General features: G+C 39.7%; 1 protein-coding gene across 1 annotated transcript; it reads left to right on the plus strand.

The window, feature by feature from the left end:
* Nucleotides 1-5,362: 5,362 nt before the first annotated feature.
* LOC124171739 (small ubiquitin-related modifier-like) lies at nt 5,363-19,188 on the plus strand. The gene is made up of 5 exons (XM_046551016.1): nt 5,363-5,491; nt 5,599-5,667; nt 12,424-12,501; nt 18,930-19,001; nt 19,088-19,188. The coding sequence occupies exons 1-5, from the start codon at nt 5,483-5,485 to the stop codon at nt 19,151-19,153; spliced, it is 294 nt and encodes a 97-aa protein (XP_046406972.1). The 5' UTR covers nt 5,363-5,482; the 3' UTR covers nt 19,154-19,188.
* Nucleotides 19,189-22,888: the final 3,700 nt, after the last annotated feature.

The following is a 22,888-nucleotide window of genomic DNA, read 5'->3' on the forward strand; positions in this document are numbered from 1 at the left end:
GCCATTTGATCTTAAGTTTAGTTTAAGGAAATGAAAGAGTTTTCGCCCATTTTCCATGAGTTGATGAGGTCATCAGAGATTTCTCAATTGCTTGTTCAGGGTAACTTTTTACTACGGAAAGGAATCGCTCACAACAGTGCAAACAACAAAGAACCAAGTGAGGTCCACAAAAAAGGCTGAGGAATAGCGGAGACGTAAAGGTACGTCCGGCAAGATTCCGTGACGTGATCAACGTATTTACGAAAGGCCATCTATTTGTTGTCGCGAATGGTTTAGGAAGTTAGCCACGCATATGGGAATCAAAATCGATCAAAAAGGACAAAATTACGTTTATCGAGTAAGAATTTGATAATTTACTAAATAGTCATAAATGGTAAGCTATTAATTAGCAAGACAACAATTTCCATGATAATTAACTGTTTTCTTGATGCTGGCATGGATACATGACTTTTCCAAGGGACGGGGGTTTTCAGTTTTCAAGGGAAACTTACAAATTAAGTACTGCTGATACCATCCGAAAATGTATGCTAAATGAAATAATATGTAAAAAAAATGCTACCATTTATTAATATGATGGTTTATTTATTTAACTTACTCTCAGAGATTTTGAAGTGAGATTGGGTGTCACTACGTTACCCGTTGCGGACGTGAATTTTGCACTGTTCAAAATAATATAATCAGCGTTTAAAAGATATGTATAGCTTAAAATTCTTCTGAGATATTTATCGAAGTGTCGCGAAGGCACAACTGAAGAACAATCAAAAATCTGCTTGCGACGCTGAATACTATGTTAATATTTTGAACTCGTGGCCGGAGCTTGGCTTCGAACGCCGAGAGTTAGTAAATCAACGAAACATTTTCGAATGATGATGCCGTATGGTAGCAGTTTAAGTGACCATTGATATTTATAGACCCTTTAAAATTTGAATTTAATGCTTAACCTGCATGAAGAGAAGTACATCTACATAATACCCCGCTAGCCACCTAAAAAGGCGTGTGGCAGGGGGTGTTGGGATACCAGACATTTACACATAAAAATCAAATTCTCGAACAGCAACAATGCTCTCCAAAATTACGACTAGCATTTATTTAAGTCCTTAATCGTTCGGGGGAAAAACGAATTCCAATATCTATCCGTTCGGCAAAATATTTCTCTTAATTTATCGCTTCTGCCAGACCTGGAAATATAGCGGAGCCCGAAAATGATTTACCTTCTCCGGGTCGCTCTTAAATACATCTGCTCTCAATTGCTCAAGCAATCTAAGCGTAGCGCGCAGCTTCCGAGTCTCTAGCGGCCCCCAGCCCGAGAGTACTCCAACAACGCTCTCAGACTCTCAGTCATCATATTTCTCGTCCTTCTTCCTGTAACCATGGTTATTTTCACAAAAATCTAATTTTAAAAATGGTGATTTTTCTTTGTCGACTTTATTGACGTTTTATTTCGTAGCCAGTGGATTCAATTTCATGCACCAATATTATTTTATGTAATAAATGTGCATAATACATATGATTGAATCTATTTTATCAACTTAAGAATGACAAAAGAGTGCCGAAATCATAGTCGGTTGAGGAGTTACATACTAAAGTGTGGAAATCACTATTGTTGTTTATATTTTATCATGGATACATCGCATTTACGCCACGTGAAGCCTGAAACGATTTCATATGTACTTTCGTGCGTCTTTTTATTTTTTAGTTATGAGAGAACAGCTGAATGACGAAAGTGTTTTATTTTTTCTTCACAATTTATTTGGCCCTTTCATGTGCTGAATTATTTTGATCAATTGCGATTTTGGGTCTAGGTGAACGCCCCGATTAAAATATGCATAAAATAAATCATTCTTGCCAAGCCAGACGGTGTAGGGCTAGGCAACAGTCGCGGGGAAGTTCATCGCTCTTTGGGCCCAAGAGGTCACCGGCACCACGGCGAAATCCTTCCATTTGGTCAGCGCATATCTCGAGGGTAGTGGAGGTCAGCACGGTAAGGAGAACGCTAGGAAGTAGGCGAACGACCGCAGACGAGCAACGCTTAAATCCGGCTGGCGATGAACACGATATCAGGTGGTCCCGAATGGGGTTCGTTTGCCTTTTGTATCCGTTTCTAAGCCTCTAGCAGGGGCATGCTGGCCAGAGTAGTGGGGGGGAATCCCCGCCGAGGGCCGTGACCTAGCTGGGCCATAGAGCCGAAGGCCCTGTACGACCTCGGGGAGCACTGAACTCTTTCAGAACATCCTATTTTCCTTGGGCTCAAAAACTGCGTGAACTGTGAAAAAAAGAACAAGCGAAAGCCCTTCAGAGGTCAAAGTCCATCTTTCTTCTAACACTCGTCAATTGTTATTCATTTATTCCGGTACCACCGAAAGCAGCTCCATTGGCCTTTTACATCAGGGTTTTTAACTTAGCAATGAAACGCACACGAGCATCGTTGTCCTGGATAGTAGCAACCTACCCTGGAGGGGCTTGAAACCGCGATCTCTTGTGTAGCATGCAAGGACTTCACCCCGCCGCCACCGAGGCCGACATTATCATGATATATCGAGGGGGGCCCAACCCGCTCCTTTTTCGGATTAGGTTTATCATCTTTTTAATCAAAGGTTTGAAGAGCACCTTAAAACTCTTGAATCTGACTCTCCTATCCCAGAGGCGCAGCGAGGGGGGGCTTTGGGGGATGAAACCCCCCCAGAGCTCAGGGAAATTTTTAAGTTTGATCCATTTTACTTAATTGGATTGATATTACTAATAGAATAGTGTATGGATTAACAAAATATCCCTCAGAAAGCCTAAAAAAACTCGCCATTTTGAACCATTTACCTTAAAATTTCGTAATTTATTAATCTCGCACGTACCGCTTATCCTGGTGGGTATTCCATACCCCCACACACACCGGTATTAGTTGCGCCTAAACCCCCCAGCCTTAATTCCTGGCCCCTGTCCTAGCCTATACATGAGTAATTCAGTTGTGCTGAGGAACCCGTGTAAACAAGTTTCTAGTGGGCGAGTATTCCATAAAGCGTCGTTAAGTTTTCTTCGTTTGATAAGGTATTAATAATCCTTATTTAGGCCAAGCGCTACCAGCTAGCATGGTACTCTGCTATCTGCTAGCATCCTGCGTCGTATCAGCGCTCAGAGCCTCGCCCCAAGGTCACCTCACTTGCGGCAGCGGGAACCATAAATACGTCACACGGAGTTTTCCCGGCATTCATACTTAGCCGTTGCGTTTTCGCGCGCATGAAAATTTTCACTTTTCATTTAATCGCGAAAAATAGATATCGTCATTTAAAATTCTAAAAGCGTGAAATACGTACTCCAGGAGTAATAATCTTTCGATTTAGGCAAAAAAAAAATAAATGGAAACCACCCTATTCCTAGGTATCGGGAAACCATGAATGATAAATTTTGTTCGCCGATACGGCCACAGATATTATGGCATCGTTTCCACCGATGCTTCTTTCCGAAATCCTCATAATTTTACAAAAAAAATATAAACGTTTTGGCTCCGTGGTATGGTATTTGGAGGAGGCGACCGCCAGCTGAGGTCATTTGCGCCATGAGGAAAGGGCATGAAAGAGAGGAGAAGCCCGCTGTCAGCACTAGCCTGCTGTTAATGAAAGGGGACGACGGCTTAAGGTAAAACCTCCACTACACGGACCTCCGAAAAAATAGCTTGATATTTTCATAAATTGAACAGAAATGATGCCTTAGTCTATCTGTGAAAAAATAATTGGGGTCATCGGCCATTTAGCGCTTATAACTGGATTTGAAAATCGTGAATTTCATCTTCAAATTACATTGCTCTTATGGCGGAACGTAGTCGTCCCTCATTTCAATATTTTATTTCTCAAGATTTTCCGCGAAAAGGCTACCTCAAAAACAACAATATGGCGATCAAATAATCAACGTATACTATGTATTTTTTCAGATTACCTTATCGGCCATTTAAGGCGGATATTTATGATTAAAGAACGATGATGAACCTCACTTCCGTTTTCATCATCATCATTAGTCAACAATCCTAAGATTGGTTTGACGCAGCTCTCCATTTCTCTCTCCTATCCGCTAATCTCTTCATAGCTACATATTTATTCTCTTTTACATCCTTTATAACCTGTCCTATATAACTCATTCGGGGCCGTCCCTTCCCCTTTTTCCCCTCCACCTGTCCTTCAATGATTGTCTTCATCAGACCATCGTGCCTCAAAATGTGGCCAACTAAGTTGTCTCCTCTTCTGCTTAATGTTTTTAGGAGGCTTCTCTTTTCTCCCACTCTCCTTAGCACTTCCTGGTTACTCACACGGTCAATCCATTTTATCTTCATCATTCTTCGGTAGCACCGCATTTTTTAGCCACCATATTGAAACAGATTTAGCAACTATGCGCCAGGAGTAGACAAAAACATTGCCTCCCATCTATGCCTCAAGTTAATATTGCAGACGATTTACTATACACCGAAAAATGTAATTTATCAGTACTGGTAAGTTAAATGGTTAAAGGAATTCCTGTAAGCGACGGCGACACTCGACGGACGAAGTGTTGCGCTTGAAATGTCCTCCACAGAGTTGGTGTGAAGACTTCCACGGTCCTGCGTAGTGAATGGCAGCATCTTCAGGGGTCTCCAACCTTGTATGTTGTTTTTCAATGACTGATGAATAATAACGTCATTACAAAAAACGACATTCATGGTTGGAAACCTCAGGAGATTTGTTAGAAAAATACTAGGAAAGTGCGTCGACGAAGTGAGAGAAATTAGCTACTTCTCCCTCGTTACCATTTGGAATACGCTGCCAGTGTTTGGGATCCTCATGAAATAGGCAGGAAAAACCTCCATCTACACCCACCCACCTCTACAACCCCTCCACCCCACTCCCTGTAGTTTGTATGTCTAGCATATAGGATGATGCCCCAATGTATTCCTCGCCAGGAGATGGCATTAACCGTCGAAACCATTGCCGTTTTTAATGGAAATTCTGTGGAAAAACAAAGTTTCAGTCATATTCATCCTTAATGGCTTTATGATTTTCTTCAGCTATCTAAAAACATTTTTGTTGATCTAGTGAAACAGAAAGTTGCATTGGAGAGCCACCTGTAGAATTACCATCTTTCAAATTGTTTATTTGAATGAGGGGGGGACAGTCCGCCTTCCGCCCCGGTCAAAATGTTCGCCAAGGTCATTCGCCATTTCGGGTTCCCCTGCACGTCTGCTGCGAATCCGCGGGAATTCACTGGATTCAAGCGCCCAGTTGCGACTGCAACGCCAAAAACATGCAGCGGTATAGCGTTGAAACGGGAGGGGAAGGCAAGGAGATCACCTCCCCTCCAACCTTACTCCCATCTCTCCTGGCATCGTCTCAGTACGTTCGTTGCCTTCCAGCGTCTTACCGTGTTTCCTTCGTTTCCCACTGATTGCTTCAGTCTGTTCCCGAACCGTTCCGAAACTTTTTACGAACCTGGTGTATCCGTTTTAGTTTCCCGAACAACTTTCACCATGCACAAGGTATATCATTGAAAGGAAGTGCATATTCCGTGTGATACCATGATGCTCTTCAAAAATTATTATATACAATTAATACCTATGTAAAATAATGATTTTACCTTTTATAGGGGAGTGAGGCTGACGCGGCTGTGGCGGAAACCAATTCTCAGCATATACTGCTAAAATTGATAAGTGACGTAAGTTTAATTAGCTCATATATTACAATCCCCTCTAAGTAGCAGATATTGCCTATATTGACTCATATATGCATTCCTGATTGGCATTGTTTCGGCTCGAGGTCTAGCGTGGCTCGCAAGATATGCTATATGCTTAATGTCGCCAAAATTAGTCTTAATGAGCAATTGATCCGGTCCATGTCGCCACCTTAATTCGTGTTTCTATGGTGCGGTCAGGCATTCTATGGCGACGACTTCCTTATCCGAATAGTTTTTACATCTATTCGGTGTCCTTTATGGCAGGGATGCGACACGGTACAGAGAGATAAGAAAGGTACGATATTTTAAGGTTTCGAACTTGTGGCGCAGAACCAAAAATCTTCAAAACAGCCGCGAAAAGGTAGATAGCCCAATGCCGGGAGAAATAAAGCGGTACAAAGTACCAGTCGAACAAAACAAAAAACCTACATGGGATCATTATCTTTAATCATTTGTACCTCATCGATTCCGTTTATTGGCTCAACGGGTGATTCAAAAGATAAACTTTTACGTATTAAATTTTCCCGCCTCAGACCGAAACTTCATAATATCGAGTAATTTTGTTTCGATCGAAACTCGGTCCGGGACTACATCCGAACGGATAATTTCGTTGCGGAACCATATCATAACAGATATTTTTGAGTCTCATCAGGCCCGAACCTTAACCATGACGGGAAATTTTGCACCTTCCAGACAAGGGCCGGAACTAGGAGTTTAGTCGGGGGGCAAAGATCAGTTTGCCGCCTCTCCCTCCCCCACCACAAAAATATTTTTCATCCGTAAGCTATTTTTTTGAGATGCGGTCATTGAAATTGTACACCATATGTTTGCTATCGAGAAGTGTTATTAAAATAATTATTTGTTTACAAATGAATAATCATTGTTAAATAATTTAATTAGAAAAATTAAATAACTATTTTCAATAAAATTTTCAAATTTTGCCGCTCCCTGAAATCTGCCGCAAGGGGCATGTGCCCTCTCTGCCCTGCCCTAGTTCAGGGCCGTTTCCAGACCAAAATAACATGTTTTGTCTTGCACCGGGTTACAATCTTGCTCTAAAGAAGGTGCCCTACAAACGATGGCCGTGCAGGCATTAAAATGCTAACAAATACGCTAGTCCAATTGGTTCTTCTCTCGCCTTTACGGGGAGGATATTTATCACTTTATTGAAGAGTTGGGAGGCTAGACTAATTTATATGCACACATTCCTCCCAAATCCATGTTTCTAAAATGCCGAGGTGAAGTAGGTATTCCTATATACTGCAACTGATACCTATTCCTTAATTCTGATGACTATTTCAGTAGTAATCAATGATGACTAAAACTTAAAGATTTGCAGCGACAAAAATTACAGTTTATTTGATGAGATATATATGTTTTTGCAGTGCTTCAAATTGACAACAAATTCTTATAATATTGAGCATGTAGGTAATCTGCATGTCACTCAAAATTTCTGGCTGTATGTGGCCTCAGCTCACTTTTTGTTTCTTTTTAATGGCAAATTCTGCATAAGTTCAGTATTTTTTCTGAAATTTATACATTTGCTTATCAATACCTTAATGCTAAATTGAATAAAGGAATCCTAATAACGAAGCTTCTATAGTATCAGACATACAAGGTCAGGCTGTTCAACAAACTATCCCAGAAATTTTTTCCCTGGGGGCGACTGCACGTTATGCATCACTATTCCAGGAGCACTAATCCTCTGACACTCCATTTCTTTTACATAGTTTCATTTCATAATATTATCCCCTGAATTTAACTTTTATCACTGTTCCAACAAAATATATTGCTGATTTAAAGAAAAGTATAGTTTTCTGATATGTGAATTGGAAGCAAATTATCAGTACTTATTGGCAATGCATGTACCACACTAGATTGGATTTCTGGTAATGTGCCTAATCAGCTGTTATTATTCCCATAAGCGTTTATTTCATCAACCCTTTTGCTGCTGTGAACGTACCTGGTACATTCACACCAGTGGCGTAACTTGGGGGGAACGAGGGGGATAAATCCCTCCCAAAGCCTCAGAGAAATTAAAAAAAAATATCTAAAACTATTGTCTAGTTTTGACATTTAATTACTGCTTCTGCTTAAAGTTAATTTTTTAGTGCGAAAATGATGTGAAATGTATTTCCAGGCATGTTATTTTTCAAAAAATTGGGGATCACCACCCCAGGCTATCCCATCCCCCCCAAAGCATAGTCCTAGTTATGCCACTGATTCAGACAGTAGACTGCTGTGAACATTCCATTTATTTCTTCCTATCGCACGCCATGAAGGCCTTCTCTTTTCCACCACATGTGATGAGTATCTTACCGGATAGTAAGCCGCAGCGAAAGGGTTAATAAAATTTGTGATCAGATTCTGATGCTTACAAATATAATGCAATGAGTTCAATAGGGCTACATGTAAAGAAATATTGAGTACACTATTTAAATCTTACAATGAATTCACGAGCCCATTCAGTATTGATGTGAATTCTTAGTCCAAACACCTGTTACGACACGTTACCCAGGTGCAATGGCTTTACTCAGTAAGTTGCTTTGGTAGGGTGCTTATAATTGTTTTTAACATACAAAGAGAGCCATACAGAACCAGTAGGTCATATCATAAAACAGCACTTTGGTAAGAATGCTGTAATATAAATGAATCAATATATAGTAAAATATCAAGCATTAAATATTATTAAGAGGTAAATAAAATAAATTAATATTTTAATGTATCCATTTTCCCTTGCAATTAATGCACACTGTGTTTAATATCATTCAATGAGATGTCCTCTATCTTCGCAGTCAACTATGTCAATGCTAGGTGCCTTCATGGGTTCTATGTGTGCGACTATCAGTCGATGTATCGGGAAGGTGATTGTGAAGTGAAGTGTGGGAGAAGATTCTTGCTCCTTGAGAAAGGGTTTCTTTGCAATGGCTACCTCATAGCAAACAAACTCTACCCACTTATACCAGTCCATCTCCTACTGCCTCTGCCAAATCACACTATAGCATCTCAGCAGTAAGGTGGCACCGCAATGCTATAAGTAGCTACGTCTTTATTTTTTTTGGAATTGCGCTCTTTGTCGCACAGTACTTTCTTATAATATTTTGATCATTTTTGCAATGCATGATAAAGATAAAATATTATGTCTTGTGATACTCATGCCAGTCTTTCATCCAATCTGTCTAGAGGCCTAAAAATGTTCAAGTCCCACCGGCATAAGTCAAGATGAATTTGCATTGCATTGGCAGGGCATGTTGCAGGTTCCTTCTTGGCAATAAAGTGTTTTGAAGGTAGCTGCGTCTGAATTAATAACTGCAATTATTCAGCAAAAAAATATTTTTCCCACAAGTATGCATTAGAAATATAGTCAGATTATGGGTGTTCCCACATTAAGGAATTCTTATTTAGGGGTGCTCAACTGTATCCACTTCAAATTGTTTGGTTCATTTAGTCTTTCATTTCCCGGCCTTTTTTTTTCAAAAAAGCAGCTACATAATTATTTATTATTAAATGATGCTAGTTATTATCTCATCACATTCACTCTAAACCACATTCTTTTTCTTTGCAACTGCAAGGGGATCCATGTTGAGTTTCAGTGACGGCGCTAGCAGGTGCGGGGCTAGGGGCGAACCTTCAGTGCGGGGCCCTTCACTTAAAATATTAAACTCTATACCCCATCTACAAACTCGAGCATTTTGAATCCCTACCACTCTCTGGCTAAGTATGTGTTCCCCTCCCAAATTTAGACTTCGTAATTACGCCGTTATGATACCATCACGCCTTTGAGTTCAAAATAGTATAATACAAATTAAATTTATAATTATATTTATTCATAAAATTACAACGTAAAATAAACATAAAAAGCGCGCTTTTTACTTTAAATTACTGCATTATTATTCCTTTTTCATAATATTATTTTTTGTCTTGCACGGACTTAACAATACAGTAATAGTTGAAATTGCGTTTTCAAACTATCGTATATTTTAATTTTTTTTCACGAACGCGGGGCCCCCCAAAGCGCGGGGCCCGGGGCAGTCGCCCCGGTCGCCCCGCCCTAAGGCCGGCTCTGTTGAGTTTTAATTGACAATGTATAGTATCACCTCCTCCTAAATAAATTTTAACAGCCTTGAGTATCATGCCTCAGTCCCTCATATAATTTCCACCAGTTGAAATTAGTCCCATTGCATTTAGGTATTTTCATACCTTCTCATTCCATTCAACTGGACTCAGGTTAACTGTTGCTTATGTGGCAGTGGCGGCTTGCCCATAAGGACTCTCGGACGCCGCCCCTCCCAAATATTTGAAAAAGTAAAAATAATAAAAATCTATTAATTTATAATTATACATCTGATTAATCAAAGTGTTTTTTCAGTCCCATACATCGAAAGTGTTGGAAAAATACGAAAAGAAATAGCGCGAGAAGTTCGTATTTGTAGCCGTAGGGCGCTGGCCAGAACGTCCCAATCCATCCCCATGCAGTTATATGGAGAGTGGTAGTGGTGGGGGCCGCTGGTGCTATGACGCGTCTAACGTTGTGTCTTATGGAAGTCTTGGGACGTCGTCCGAAAATGCGCAGAGCGACGTGTGAGTTGACATCGCTGCGCAGGCCGGCGGGCGTATAATCTGGCGTCTACTTGGTGTTGCCACAGAAAAGGGACGTACGGAATCAGAATGATCACTGTACTGGGTGTAGTTATACGATTTTAATTTTTAATTACTGGTAGGTATTGCTACAGAAAATAAATTATCCCATTATGCTTGCGTTTTTTGGTGTTTGAATTCCGGAACACATAAAATCCAACCAGTTAAAGGCCGTATTGATGTAGGAAAACCATTCTCGAGTATTTGCCACAGTTCTATTATGATTACGGATTTCAAGAACCTTGGGGAAACTAATATTATAATGTTTAGGCCTGAACAATGTATTCATATCTTCCCGATGTTTATAAATGCGGTACCTATTTTTCAGATAAATTTATCAAAAGACCTGCAGTATTAGAAAAAATCAGTTAACATTCCCCACTGATTTATAATTTAAGAAATAGGCACGTGCGTGATAGGGTGAAGGATTAAACATGATTTAACCCGTAAAACGTGACTTTAAATAGAGTCATTCGATGACTGTCAAGAAGTGCCGCGTACAACGCACCTTTTGTGTGTAGGTTCATCATTTTTCTAGCCGTCCTTGTTTTTTTAGTTCATGTTCACCTAATTCCTCAGCGGCAGAGCGGTAGCTGTCTGACGGAAAATGTCCACTTCGGTCTGATTTAAATGGCTTCGAAGAGTTCATATCAGTGCGGAGATCCTTACAACTCCTATCTGTGGCTCAGAGTCGTCGTCTTTTACGATCTAGAATTTATATTCTATTATATCATGGCAATGATTTCGAAGACATGGTTATTCCAAATGCGACCCGTTGGCGTCTCGTGTGTTTGCCACATATGAATCTTAGACTCAAGGAGATGGTCCGTGACGTCCTTGTTTGTTTGAATGCCTTTGCTGACCTTAAATTCGTCCGTCAGCTGAATCAGCATTAGTGGACCACGACTTCTATCTCCCTTGAGTCGTCCTTATAGTAACGGCAAGACTCTCGGAAGGAACGGAGTGAAATGAGTTCAGACATCATTTTCGAGGAGTTAACTGTGCGTAATTGCCGATTAAGAAGTTTCTTAGCGCTGTGTGTACATTCAAGAAGACAATTTTGAATTAATCAACAGTGCTCGTTTTTTTAGGGAAATATAGGGAAAAATTGTCCCAATTCTGTGTCCAGGCACCTTGTTCTTTTTGGTCGTATTTTTCGTCGGCCTATTTTGTGTCGTCCCTTGTTTATTTATAGACTAGTGCCCTTGCCATGCGTTCAATGGGAAAGAAATTGTTGTCCGGCGCTGATTTCAACGAACTTGTAATTGATCACTTTGCTGGACAAAAGGAAAGAAGGATGGACTTCTGCAATATAACTAAAGGCATGTGAGTATTTCAGATTATGTTAAAAATGTGTGAGAAATGTTTAATTATGGATTTTAAATCATACTGTATTCAAGAAACAACGCGAACACCGCCATCAAAGTGTACATCTGCAATAGCAAAGCGCGCGCATTCTAGTAGTGTTTTTTGCCTAGTGGAAGTCTGTGACACTCCCCTCCCTCCTCAGGTGTTATAAGTGTCATTGCTACCTAAATCATTGCAAATGTTGTATAGATTTGACAAATAACGCATTATGATTGCAAAGCGAACAACAGAAGTGTATTGCGGGCATATCCGCACGAAGAATGTAGGCGCTAAAACGTATTTTCGTTTGTATTTGCATAATATCGCAGCAAATATATTTTTATTCTTCAAGATCATTGATCAGTATAATCGAGAGTCCGGACTAAGCCGATCCGTATGACCGAGAGTCTTCTGCATTTAGTATTTATTAATCAAGCCTTATTAGGAGAACTAGGTATTTTTGTTGAAAAAAACGGAACATATGGCATCACAAAATTTAATTCCTAGATTGCCGTAAAAACTTAATAAAATACACGAAATATTAAAAAATTATGACCCCCCGGTGGAGTGCGCCCCCCCTAGCATTTGACTCACGAGCCGCCACTGTTATGTGGTTCTTACTATGGAGTATCCCAGGTTCATGATTATGAATAAAATTAGATCTTTATAAAAAATATCTTAACTTATAAATTGCTGAAAACTCAACCAATGTTTTCATGAGGATTACTGTGACATTTTACAATTTTGTTCTAGGATGGAATAGAAACTCACATGCAGATTAAGACGGCTGTTACAATGAGCAGGCTGAAAGAAGTATATTGTAGTCATGTGGTAAGTGAGCCTGCGTACACTAGCTATTATTATTTTATAATAATTAGCCTATCATTTATTATAATGAAACTGAGATGTCCATGAAATTTTTTGTGAGAATGCCTTTAATGAACTACATATATCTTCAGCAAAAAGAACTATGATAATGGTAGCTCATATATCAAAGAACCATATCTACTGTGAAAATCTGGGGACCCAACGTGAGCCAAGGAAAAATTTCTATGGGACTGCGGTTCATGTAGCAGGTGTGAAATATGCAAGCATTGATCAGGGTGGTGACAGTCTGGGAAAACTGGGGAAATCTCAAATTGACAGGGAATTTTGAAATTTTGGATGTCAGAGAATTTAAGAGAACATCAGGGAGAAAATTGTAGAGGAAATTGTAAAGGAACCATACATTAATTTGGAAATAATTCCTGTGGCATATAATTTTTGCATGAGTTCCAAATGATCCGAAAAAATACTTTTTGGATTTCTGATACAGAATTGTAGATGGGCAAGGAGGTGAGGCCACAGCACTTCACAGGATGCCAAGGGTCAGATTATAGGAAGAAAGATATTGATGATCAGTCATCATCACTGGTCAACAATCCTAGGATTGGTTTGATGCAGCTCTCCACTCAGTTCTCCTATCAGCTTATCTTAACACACCTACATATTTCGTTCAATTGTATTAGGCTCTACTATGTGGAAATTAATACTCGAAAATGAAAAGGAGAGTTCGTTGATTTCCACAGATTTATTTCATCCGTACGACATGTTTGGAGCCATAGAGATCATTATCAAGTGCCTACTACTTCACTACTATTACTTGATAATTACCTCTATGGTTCGAAACATGTCGTACGGACAAAATAAATCTGTGGAAATCAACGAAGTCTCCTTTTCATTTTCGTACCTACATATTTCTTCTCTTTCACATCCTTCTTTACTTGTTCCATATATTTTGTTCGAGGTCTTCCTTTTCCATTCTTGCCTTCCACTTGTCCCTCGACGATTGTCTTCATCAGGCCATCATGTCTCAAGGTATGGCCCATAAGGTTGTTCCGTCTTCTTGTTAAGGTTTTCATGAGGCTTCTCTTCTCTCCTACTCTTCTTAGGACTTCCTCCTTGCTTTCTCCGCTGCGGTCATTGTCCATGCCTCACTTCCGTATAGGAGCATACTCCAAATGTAGGTTCTTATAAATTGTTTCTTTACTTCCATATTTAAGTTTCCTGCTGTAAGCAGGTCTCTCTTTTGGTGGAATGCTCTCTTCGCCTGAGCTATTCTGCTGATAATTTCTTTCTTACTTCTCCCGTCACTAGTTATCTTGCTTCCCAAATAACCGAATTCATCCACCACTATCAGTTTTTGCTTCCCTATTTTAATGTTAGTCTTGACGTCTTCTCTTCTGCTGCAAACTAATATCTTGGTTTTCTTTGTGCATATTTTCAGTTGATATGCACCCATTACCCTACCCATATTAACCAGGATATTTTTCAATTCCTTTTCTGTTTCTGCTATAACAGCTGTGTCATCGGCAAATCTTAGCATGCTAATTTTTTCTCCATGGATATTCACTCCCAATGCCTTTTCTTTGATTTTATTAATGGCTTTCTGAATGTAAACGTTGAAAATTACAGGTGACAATGTACAGCCTTGTCGCACTCCTTTCCTAATTCTTGCTTCTTCATAGCTGGGCCCTGATTTTATCACTGCTATTTGGTTTTTGTATAAACTGTGAATGATTCTGCTGTCATTTTAAAGAACCCCAATTTCCTTTAGGATTCCAAGCATTGTGCTCCAATCCTCGTTGGCAAATGCCTTCTCTAAGTCCACGAACGCAACGAACGTTGGCTTGTTCTTTTCCATTCTCTTCTCTATGAGCAGTCTAAGGGCCAATATTGCTTCCCTTGAGCCTTTGTTTTTTCTGAATCCAAATTGGTCCTCATCTAAGAACTATTCTGCTCTTCGTTCTATTCTTCTATAGATGATCCTTGTCAGTATCTTCGACGCACGTGTAGTTAGGCTTATGGTCCTAAAATCTTCGCACTTTTCCACTCTTTTCTTCTTAGGAATAGGGATTTTAATGTTCCTCTCAAAGTCCTTTGGTATCCCACCTGTAGAATACATTTCACTAATGATTTTGTATAGCTGGTTCAACGTCTTCTCTCCTGCATTTTTACTTAGCTCTGCGGGAATATCATCAATGCCAGACGCTTTATTTATCCTAAGGTCTCTTACAGCCGCATCATATTCTGATCTTAAAATTGGGGCTGCCACTTCCCTCTCGTTTTTGATAGCATTTGTTCTTAGGCTGCTTCCTTTGCACAAATCTTCCAGATATTCCTTCCATCTCTTCCCTTTGTCTTCGTTTTTAATCATTAGTTCTCCATTTTTGTCCCTAAGGGCATTACATCTTACGCCCCTTTCCTTAAAGTTGTTCCTCACTATCGTATAGGCAGCCTCTACTTTTCCATGTTTAAGATTGTTTTGTACGTCTTCACAAATATTTTTCATCTACATTTATCTAGCCTGCCGTGCTTTACGACATATTTCGTTCCTTATTCTCTTGTAACAAATCTGTCCTTCCTCTGTTTTTGCAGCCTTGTATTTTCTTCTTTCTTCAATGAGATCTAAAACTTCCTGCATGGTCCATGGTTTTTTCATAACGACTATTCTTTCACCAAGAACTTCCTCAGCTGCTGCCTGCAGACCACTTCTAATGGTTTTCCAACTCTCTTCCACTGGTTTATTGGTCGTATCCTCCCCTATTCTCTTTTCTACAGCTTCTTTAAAAGCCAGTTGCTGCTGAACCTCCTTCAATTTTTCAACCTGACATATGTTTTTCACGGCTTTCTTCAATTTTTTAAATTTAAGGTGGCATTTCATCTTAACTAAGTTATGGTCACTATTGATATCTGCCCCTGGATAACTTTTGCAGTCCTTCACCTGGTTCCTGAATCTTTTTTTCACTAGAATGTAGTCAATTTGGAATCTTCTAAGGTCTCCTGGCATCTTCCACGTGTATCTTCTTCGCAGGGGATTTTTGAATGAAGTGTTGGCAATTCAAGTAGCCTTTCTCCTCTTTCATTTCGGTTACCCAACCCATATTTCCCAGATATTGTTCCGTCTTGACCTTCGCCGACGGCAGCGTTCCAGTCACCTAAAATAATAAGATTTTCTTCCCCTCTTACCTGCTTGATAACTTCCGCTATATCTTGGTAGACATCTTCTACCTCTTCATCTTCATAATCTAATGTAGGCATGTAAACCTGCACCACTACAGTAGCTATGGGTTTAGTATCTATCTTCACCATTGCTATCCTTTCATTAAACTGCAGGTAGCTTTTAACATGCATCCCGGCACTCTTTCTAAGCATTATGCCTACTCCAGCATTACCCTTTAGCGATCCTGTGTGTATCATTCTGTAGCTTCCACTCCAAAAGTCTCCTTCTTGGGGCCACTTCATTTCGCTGATGCCTAATATGTCGAGGTTCATTCTTCGCATCTCCACCTTCAAGTTCTCAAGCCTACCGCAAGTACAAAGAGATCTAACGTTCCATGTTCCTATCCTTAACATTCTATCACCTTTGACCGATGCACCCTCTCGAGTAGTCCCCGCCCGGAGATCCGAATGGGAGACTAGTTTACCTCTGGAATATTTTACTTGAGAGAATTCCATCATGTCATTATATAAATTGAGTGGCGTAGCTGCGACTCCTCAGGATGATAATGTGGTTTCCCCTTGCCTTCCACATCACAGTACTACAGCTGTTAAAGTAAATGTTACCACGCCCGTGGTGAAATGATGTGTGTCGCTGTACCGACCAGTAGGGTCTCCACCTTCGCACATATGAAAAAGAGCTGCTGCCCTCTCCCCCGGGTAATGAGAGGCATAATTGTTGGCAGCCCCCAGCCAAGTCACGGTATCTTCACTGGTTTCGGTATCATTTAAATGTTCTACCTTACCCAAGGGTAGCCCAATACTCCCGCAGAACACCGCCGCTTTTTGTCCACGACTGCTTATTCGACGAGAGAACTCGCTTATCTTGCAGCTAACCTCTATATCTAAAGGTCAACCCACCATCCGTAACCCGGTGGACGCACTCGGTGGCTTTAAGCTCAGCCGCGAGTGATGATCAGTAGCCGAAGTTTTATCTTTGGTTGCCAACCTATCCCAAGCAGAAGATGATATCCATTGTGCATCTAAATTAGGTTGATCTATCCAAAATATATTGTTATAATGCAATGGAAATTTTGACAACATTATATAGATATCCTGGGGATGAGTGTAAAGAGGAAGGAACAAAAGGAAGGAACCACTGCTGCGATGAGGAGCCTGCCCCTTCCTCTGGGGTGAGGAGAGGTTGGAAGGGAGGGGATAGGAAAATCCTACACCATAATTAGGATGACAAGGGCCACTACTAGTGATACCAAGATTTGATGTTATCTATGGAAGGGGCAGATTTTTCTATAGAGAAGGAAAATCTTTCAATTCTTCCAAAGATACATTCCTATACATATAGCGGAAACGAGCACTCAAGGTGGGCCCGCAGGGTTTCACTCCTGAGGGCTGGGTCTTTAAGTCCAAGGCTTTTCACCCACACACCTCAGGAGGGGAAGGACAGAGGAGGGAAATAAAGGCATCGGAGGCACCGCCACAATGAGAGCCCGACGAAGGCTCCTGAGAAAGGATAGGGATGGAAGGAGTGGGGTAGGATAATCCCAATGCCACCTTCAGGGCAACGTGAGCCACTACTAGCAAAACCAAGCTTTGCTATTCCTTCAGAAATGAATGAATATTCTAAAATAAAAATATCCCACAGTTTTTCTGTTGAAATATATCCTATACAATTATACTTTAAAGAACAAAAGAGTTACACACTGTAACCCTACTTTACGCCTTATACCTCATCTGTAAATTATGCTGATACATCACACTGTTGTATTAACTATTCTCTGGAAAAGATTAACATGGTAATGTATTATTAATGTATGATCTACTGTATTTAACCCTTTTAGTGCTATCCTCCTTCCCGGGGTACAGTCGAAAAATGCGGAGGGTATTTTAATAAAATGTAGCAACTAGGAAAAATAAACATTATGTAGTTATTTTTTTTATATCTTTAAGCAGGTTTTTTTATTGATGAGATTAAATTGGACAATAATTACAACATTTTTATATTTACTGATATATAAGTTTTTTTATTTCAATGTCCTCAAATTTAACAATAATAATTTAAAAGCTGATATATCGGCGCGCCGCACTAAAAGTGTTAAATGAGATTTTGGTGGCACATCATGGTTAAATGAAGAGACTTTACCAAAATTTTTGCTTACGCCAATTATGGTGTATGTTTCTGAAGATGTGTTCCTTGAGTGTAGCAGTGATAATAAGAACTATATTCGATCGAACCCTTAGCTGGAAGCCTCAAACCCATCATGCGAGGCGTAAATTTTTGGGATCACTGCATCAACTTTTCAGAGCCAGAGAAATACTTACACCTGACATACGAATTTCTTTAGTTAAAACACTAGTCTTCCCTCACCTGGATTATTGTGCAGCCTTATTCACTAACCTAGACAACGCAAACAATAATAGACTGCAATTGGCCATGAATTCAGCTGTAAGATTTATTAACGATTTAAAAAAATGGGACCATATTAGTAACTATTACAACCGCCTTAACTGGCTTAAGTACAAAGAGCGTCGCACCCTTCACATAATAACTCTAGCCTTTAGTGTCTTAACGACCGGTTACCCGCCATACTTGTACGAGAAATTCGTTAGAAAATCTGAGGTTCATAATATACCTACCCGTAATCATACCATTGACCTCCATAATCCAAAACATCACACGCCTCATATGAACAAATCATTTATAGTAACCGCCTCACGAATATGGAACTCTCTCCCAGCCCAAATAAGAAGCAGTACAAATATCAATAGGTTTAAACATAACGCATATGGGTTTCTGAAGAATGCCTCCTTAACCCCAAGTTAAACTTCTTTTGCTTATATTCACTTTCTTATGTTCATATTTCTTGTTTATATTCACTTTCTTATGTTCATATTTCTTGTTTATGTTCACTTTATTATGTTCATATTTCTTGTGTATATTCACTTTCTTATGTCCATATTTCTTGTTCATATTTCTTTTGTTTGTCACCTTAAATTTTGTAATTAGTGTGTTATATCTAAGTGCGATTATTTATTTATTTTCTTGTCGAAAAAATTGTATTGTCTTTTTTTTCATGCACTAGGCGATATGCACTGTTCACATTTGACAGTATATATATTTATTTACTTTTTGTCTCTTATTTATCTATCTCAATGTGAATTGTAGAAAGCTGTACTTACATTTTCTCATGGGCCCCAGTGCCTACAAAAATAAACGATATTATTATTATTATAATTATTATATTGAAATTGGCCTTTTTCAGGGCGTTGGTGCTGATAGACTTATTTTTGTATTCAAAGGCAGGGAGATAAATAATATCCATACGGCATCACAGGTACACGCATATTTTTTTTCATCATGAGAAAAGTAACACATGATGGCTTGTGTCAAATATATATCATATTATTTTCATCATTTCAGGCCGGCATGAAGAACGAAGATGTCATAGAAGTATATGGGCTACAAGAAAGAAGATGGATTCATTGAAAGTTTTAAAAATTCAATAAAAGCTGTTTCTGTAAGGATTGATTTTTTTTTTATATTAGAATTGAATGAGAGTGTGCCCTGTGGTATCAATTTCAGAAAGTGGACTAGCCAGTGAGATAAGAATAATTTGCTACCATAAACACTCAGGGAATTACAGTCTTCTGGAAAAACTCAGGGAATTAGGCGAGTGTTTTCTGAAATCAGTGATTGAATTACCGTATTTCTCCGAATATAGTCCCCCTCTGAAAATAGTCCCCCCCTAATTTTGAGGCTTCAGTTTCGGGAAAAGTAAAAAAAATGCCCCTATACTTTTACCATGGGCATTTTTGGAAAAAGGGGGGGACTATATTCAGACATATACGGTATGCTGCATCATCCGATAAATAGCCCAGTTCATTGAATTCTTTCAAAGTAGGAACCCAAAATAATTTTTTTTATTACTGTAATTTCCCATTTCTTTTCATATGTAAGTAGAAGTTCAATAGAAAATATTGAATGCTAATTGAAATCCATATAATTTGGGGAACTTGCATGTGTGGACAAGTTTCTATCAACCTAAAATGTTATACACAGCATGATAACCTCAATTTCTGGGGTCAGTAATTTGTACACCATAAGCTACTGCATCGGACTGCTGTTTAGGAGTGGGTATCACATTGGAATATAAAGAAATTTCCTTGTATTCCTTGCCGGTACCAACTCTTGTCCTGTGTGTAAAGCGATGTTTTCACCGCTTGAATGACGCTCTCGTCATCATAGAAGTGTCTTCCATGCAAATTGTCTTTAAGAGGTCCTAAGAGATGGAAGTCTGACGGTGCCAGACCTGGGCTGTATGGTGGACGCAGCAATGTTGTCCAACCCAATTTGGTAAGGTGTTCCCAGGCTCTGAGACTTGGGTGCAGGCATGCATTATCGTGCAGAATCAAGATTTCAGCCAGATACTTGTCATGCATAACGTAAGTAAAAAAACAATTCTTGAGTTTGTCCAGGGTCCTCACATATGCTTCGGAATTAATGGTTGTCCCTCTTGGCGTCACATCAACAAGAATGACCCCTTCACTGTCCCAAAAACAATAATCATGACTTTTCCAGCAGAGGGGGTTCTCTTGAATATTTTCTTCTTGGTGACTGAGAATGGTGCCACTCCATCAGGGGCGCAGCTAGGAATTAAGTCTAGGGGGGGTTTTAGGCGCAACTCATACTGGGGAGTTTGGGGGTATGGAATACCCTCCAGGGGAAGCGGGAGGGTTGGGGGCCCTCCCCCAGAAATTTGTTTAAGATAAATGGTTCAAAATGGTTTTATGGCTTTCGGAGGGATATTTTATTAGTTTTTTTACATTACAGGCATCCCCCGAGTTACGTAAGAGATGCGTTCCGGCAGACTATGCGTAAGTCGAAATTTACGTAAGTCGAACCTTTGCGTTGGCGCTTCAGAGATTGCTGTATAACAAGTTGTATCGTACAGGAATGAGCGCAACCACATACGCCACCACATCCATCGCTAGAACTGCAAATTTTCACGTTGATTATTGACTTGGGATTTATAAGCGATTTTTCTACAGAAATTAATGAAATTTCCTTCGAGGAATGACAAAAATGGGTCACTTTGTTATTTTTAGCACGTAAAAAACTCTATAACTATTCGATATTTTTTCTACCATAGGTTGTACAAGCGAATATATACTTCTTCGCGCTCGCATTCGAAAATTAACGTAATCATTTGAAATACGGTTATCGCTTACGTAAGTACGGATTTACGTAAGTCGAGACATACGTAACTCGGGGGATGCCTGTATTCTTTAAGTACTATTAATCCAATTAAGTAAAATGGATTAAACTTAAAAATTTCTCTGAGCTCTGGGGGGGGGGTTTTATCCCCCAAAACCTCCCCCTTGCTGCGCCACTGCATTCCATTGACTGTCTTTTGGTTTCCAGCTCAAAGTGGTGGACCCAGGTTAGGTTTCACCACCCATCACAATCCGGGACAGAATCGCTTCCTCCTCAGCATCAAACCTCTCCAACAAATCTGATGACATCGTTGTTCTTTGCATTCTGTGTCCTGCTATGAGACTTCTTGGGACCCATTCTGCACAAACTTTTGAGTATCCAAGCCTCAACTATTGCACACACACTTCCACTGCTGACTGACAGTTGTGAGGCCAATAGGGTGGTTTCCTATAATTTTTTTTATTGCCCAAATCAAAAGATTATTACTCCTGGAGTACGTATTTCACGCTTTTAGATTTTTGAATTACCATATCTATTTTTTGTGATTAAATGAATATACTTTATGCTACTAAAAAATTAATACCTTATCAAACAAAGAAAACTTTCCAACCTCAGCCAGTTTTAATAGGTGATTATCAAGACATATTTCCCTGAGCTCTGTGCCTCATGCAGGCATTGGCAATCTCAGACGATGTAAAACTCCTATCTACTCGTATAGAAACTAGGTCCCTGTGGTGTCACATGGAGTAGCATCGCCAATCTGGCCTTTTTCAAATGAGGATAAAATTGACCATTGCCATTCGCCTAAACCGGTATTTCTAAAACCAAATAGTTTGTATATTATGAATACACTAATGGTGGGTAACAAATCACAATCAATGCCTTTCGTTTTCTTTGATGAAGGAAACTACCCTATTGTTGCACTGTGATGAGGCAGTCCACACAAGTCATGACATCCATACCCCTCACCATGTCTGGACTGGTGGCACTGACAGGACGCCCGGCATGCAGCTGATCTTGGAGTTGACTTGTTGCACTTTCTGATGCCTTCACTCTCTTCGCCCACCTCCCAACTGTGCTCCTATCGACAGCACAATCTCCATACTCTGCACACAAATGTTTATGGATACTTCCCAAAGTTTCTTTCTCTTCAATCAAGAACTCAATCACTGCTCACTGTTTTTAATGTGGATCAATAACAGATGCCATTTTAAAAATTCACTTCAGCTCTGCCAACTGTTGGAATTATTTGAAACTTCATCCACCTGGCAGAGAAACACTAAACTTGAAGTACTGCGAAGTACGGCTGTCAGTTTTTGCTCATTTTGGAGAAAAAAATATGGGGCATTAAACATTGAACGACCCTCGTATATTGGAGAAAGTGAGCTGACACGATGTATTGTATTTACAAGCATGACATTGCATAATTATTGTCACCTATCAATTGCTCAGTTACCCTTTCTTTTGTGTGTTTTCCATATTTTGCAGTGTACTTTCCACCAGGTTGGGTTAATCTCTATTTTCTTATATTTACCACATATTATTTTTCATATATTTCCATTTAGTGATGAAGAAGGATTTGCAGTTCACAACTGAGCTGACCAATCTCAATTCACTTGGAAAACACACTGAATGTTTCATGAGTAATAGAGGGGGAGCATGGTAGCCTGGGAGGTAACCAACAATTATGCCTACCATGACCCTGAGGAAGGGCAGAAGCTCTTCCTCATGCAAGTGAAGGTGGAGACCACAATGGCCAGGACAATGACACTCATGTACTTCCAGGAATGGTAGCATTTCCCTTAACGGCTACAGTAATCCAATGTTGAAGGCAAGGAGAATCCACCACATTATTATTCCGTATAATCACAGCTGCACCATTCCTCTACTTAATAATAGACATTGTGGTATCTCTCAAGAAAATATTCTGGTGGTGAAACAGTTCCCCTTCTAGATATCTGGGAGGGTATTAACCGAGAAAGTACATCAATCAAATGTGATAAAATT

Source organism: Ischnura elegans, chromosome X (assembly GCF_921293095.1).
Source record: "Ischnura elegans chromosome X, ioIscEleg1.1, whole genome shotgun sequence".
Classification (NCBI taxonomy): domain Eukaryota; kingdom Metazoa; phylum Arthropoda; class Insecta; order Odonata; family Coenagrionidae; genus Ischnura; species Ischnura elegans.

Bases quoted from the DNA above. Each gene is read 5' to 3' on its own strand.
- LOC124171739 (XM_046551016.1), top strand. The intron at 5,668-12,423 runs GTAAGTTTAATT...ATTTTGTTCTAG, and splicing joins TGCTAAAATTGATAAGTGAC to GATGGAATAGAAACTCACAT. The intron at 19,002-19,087 runs GTACACGCATAT...TCATCATTTCAG, and splicing joins ATATCCATACGGCATCACAG to GCCGGCATGAAGAACGAAGA.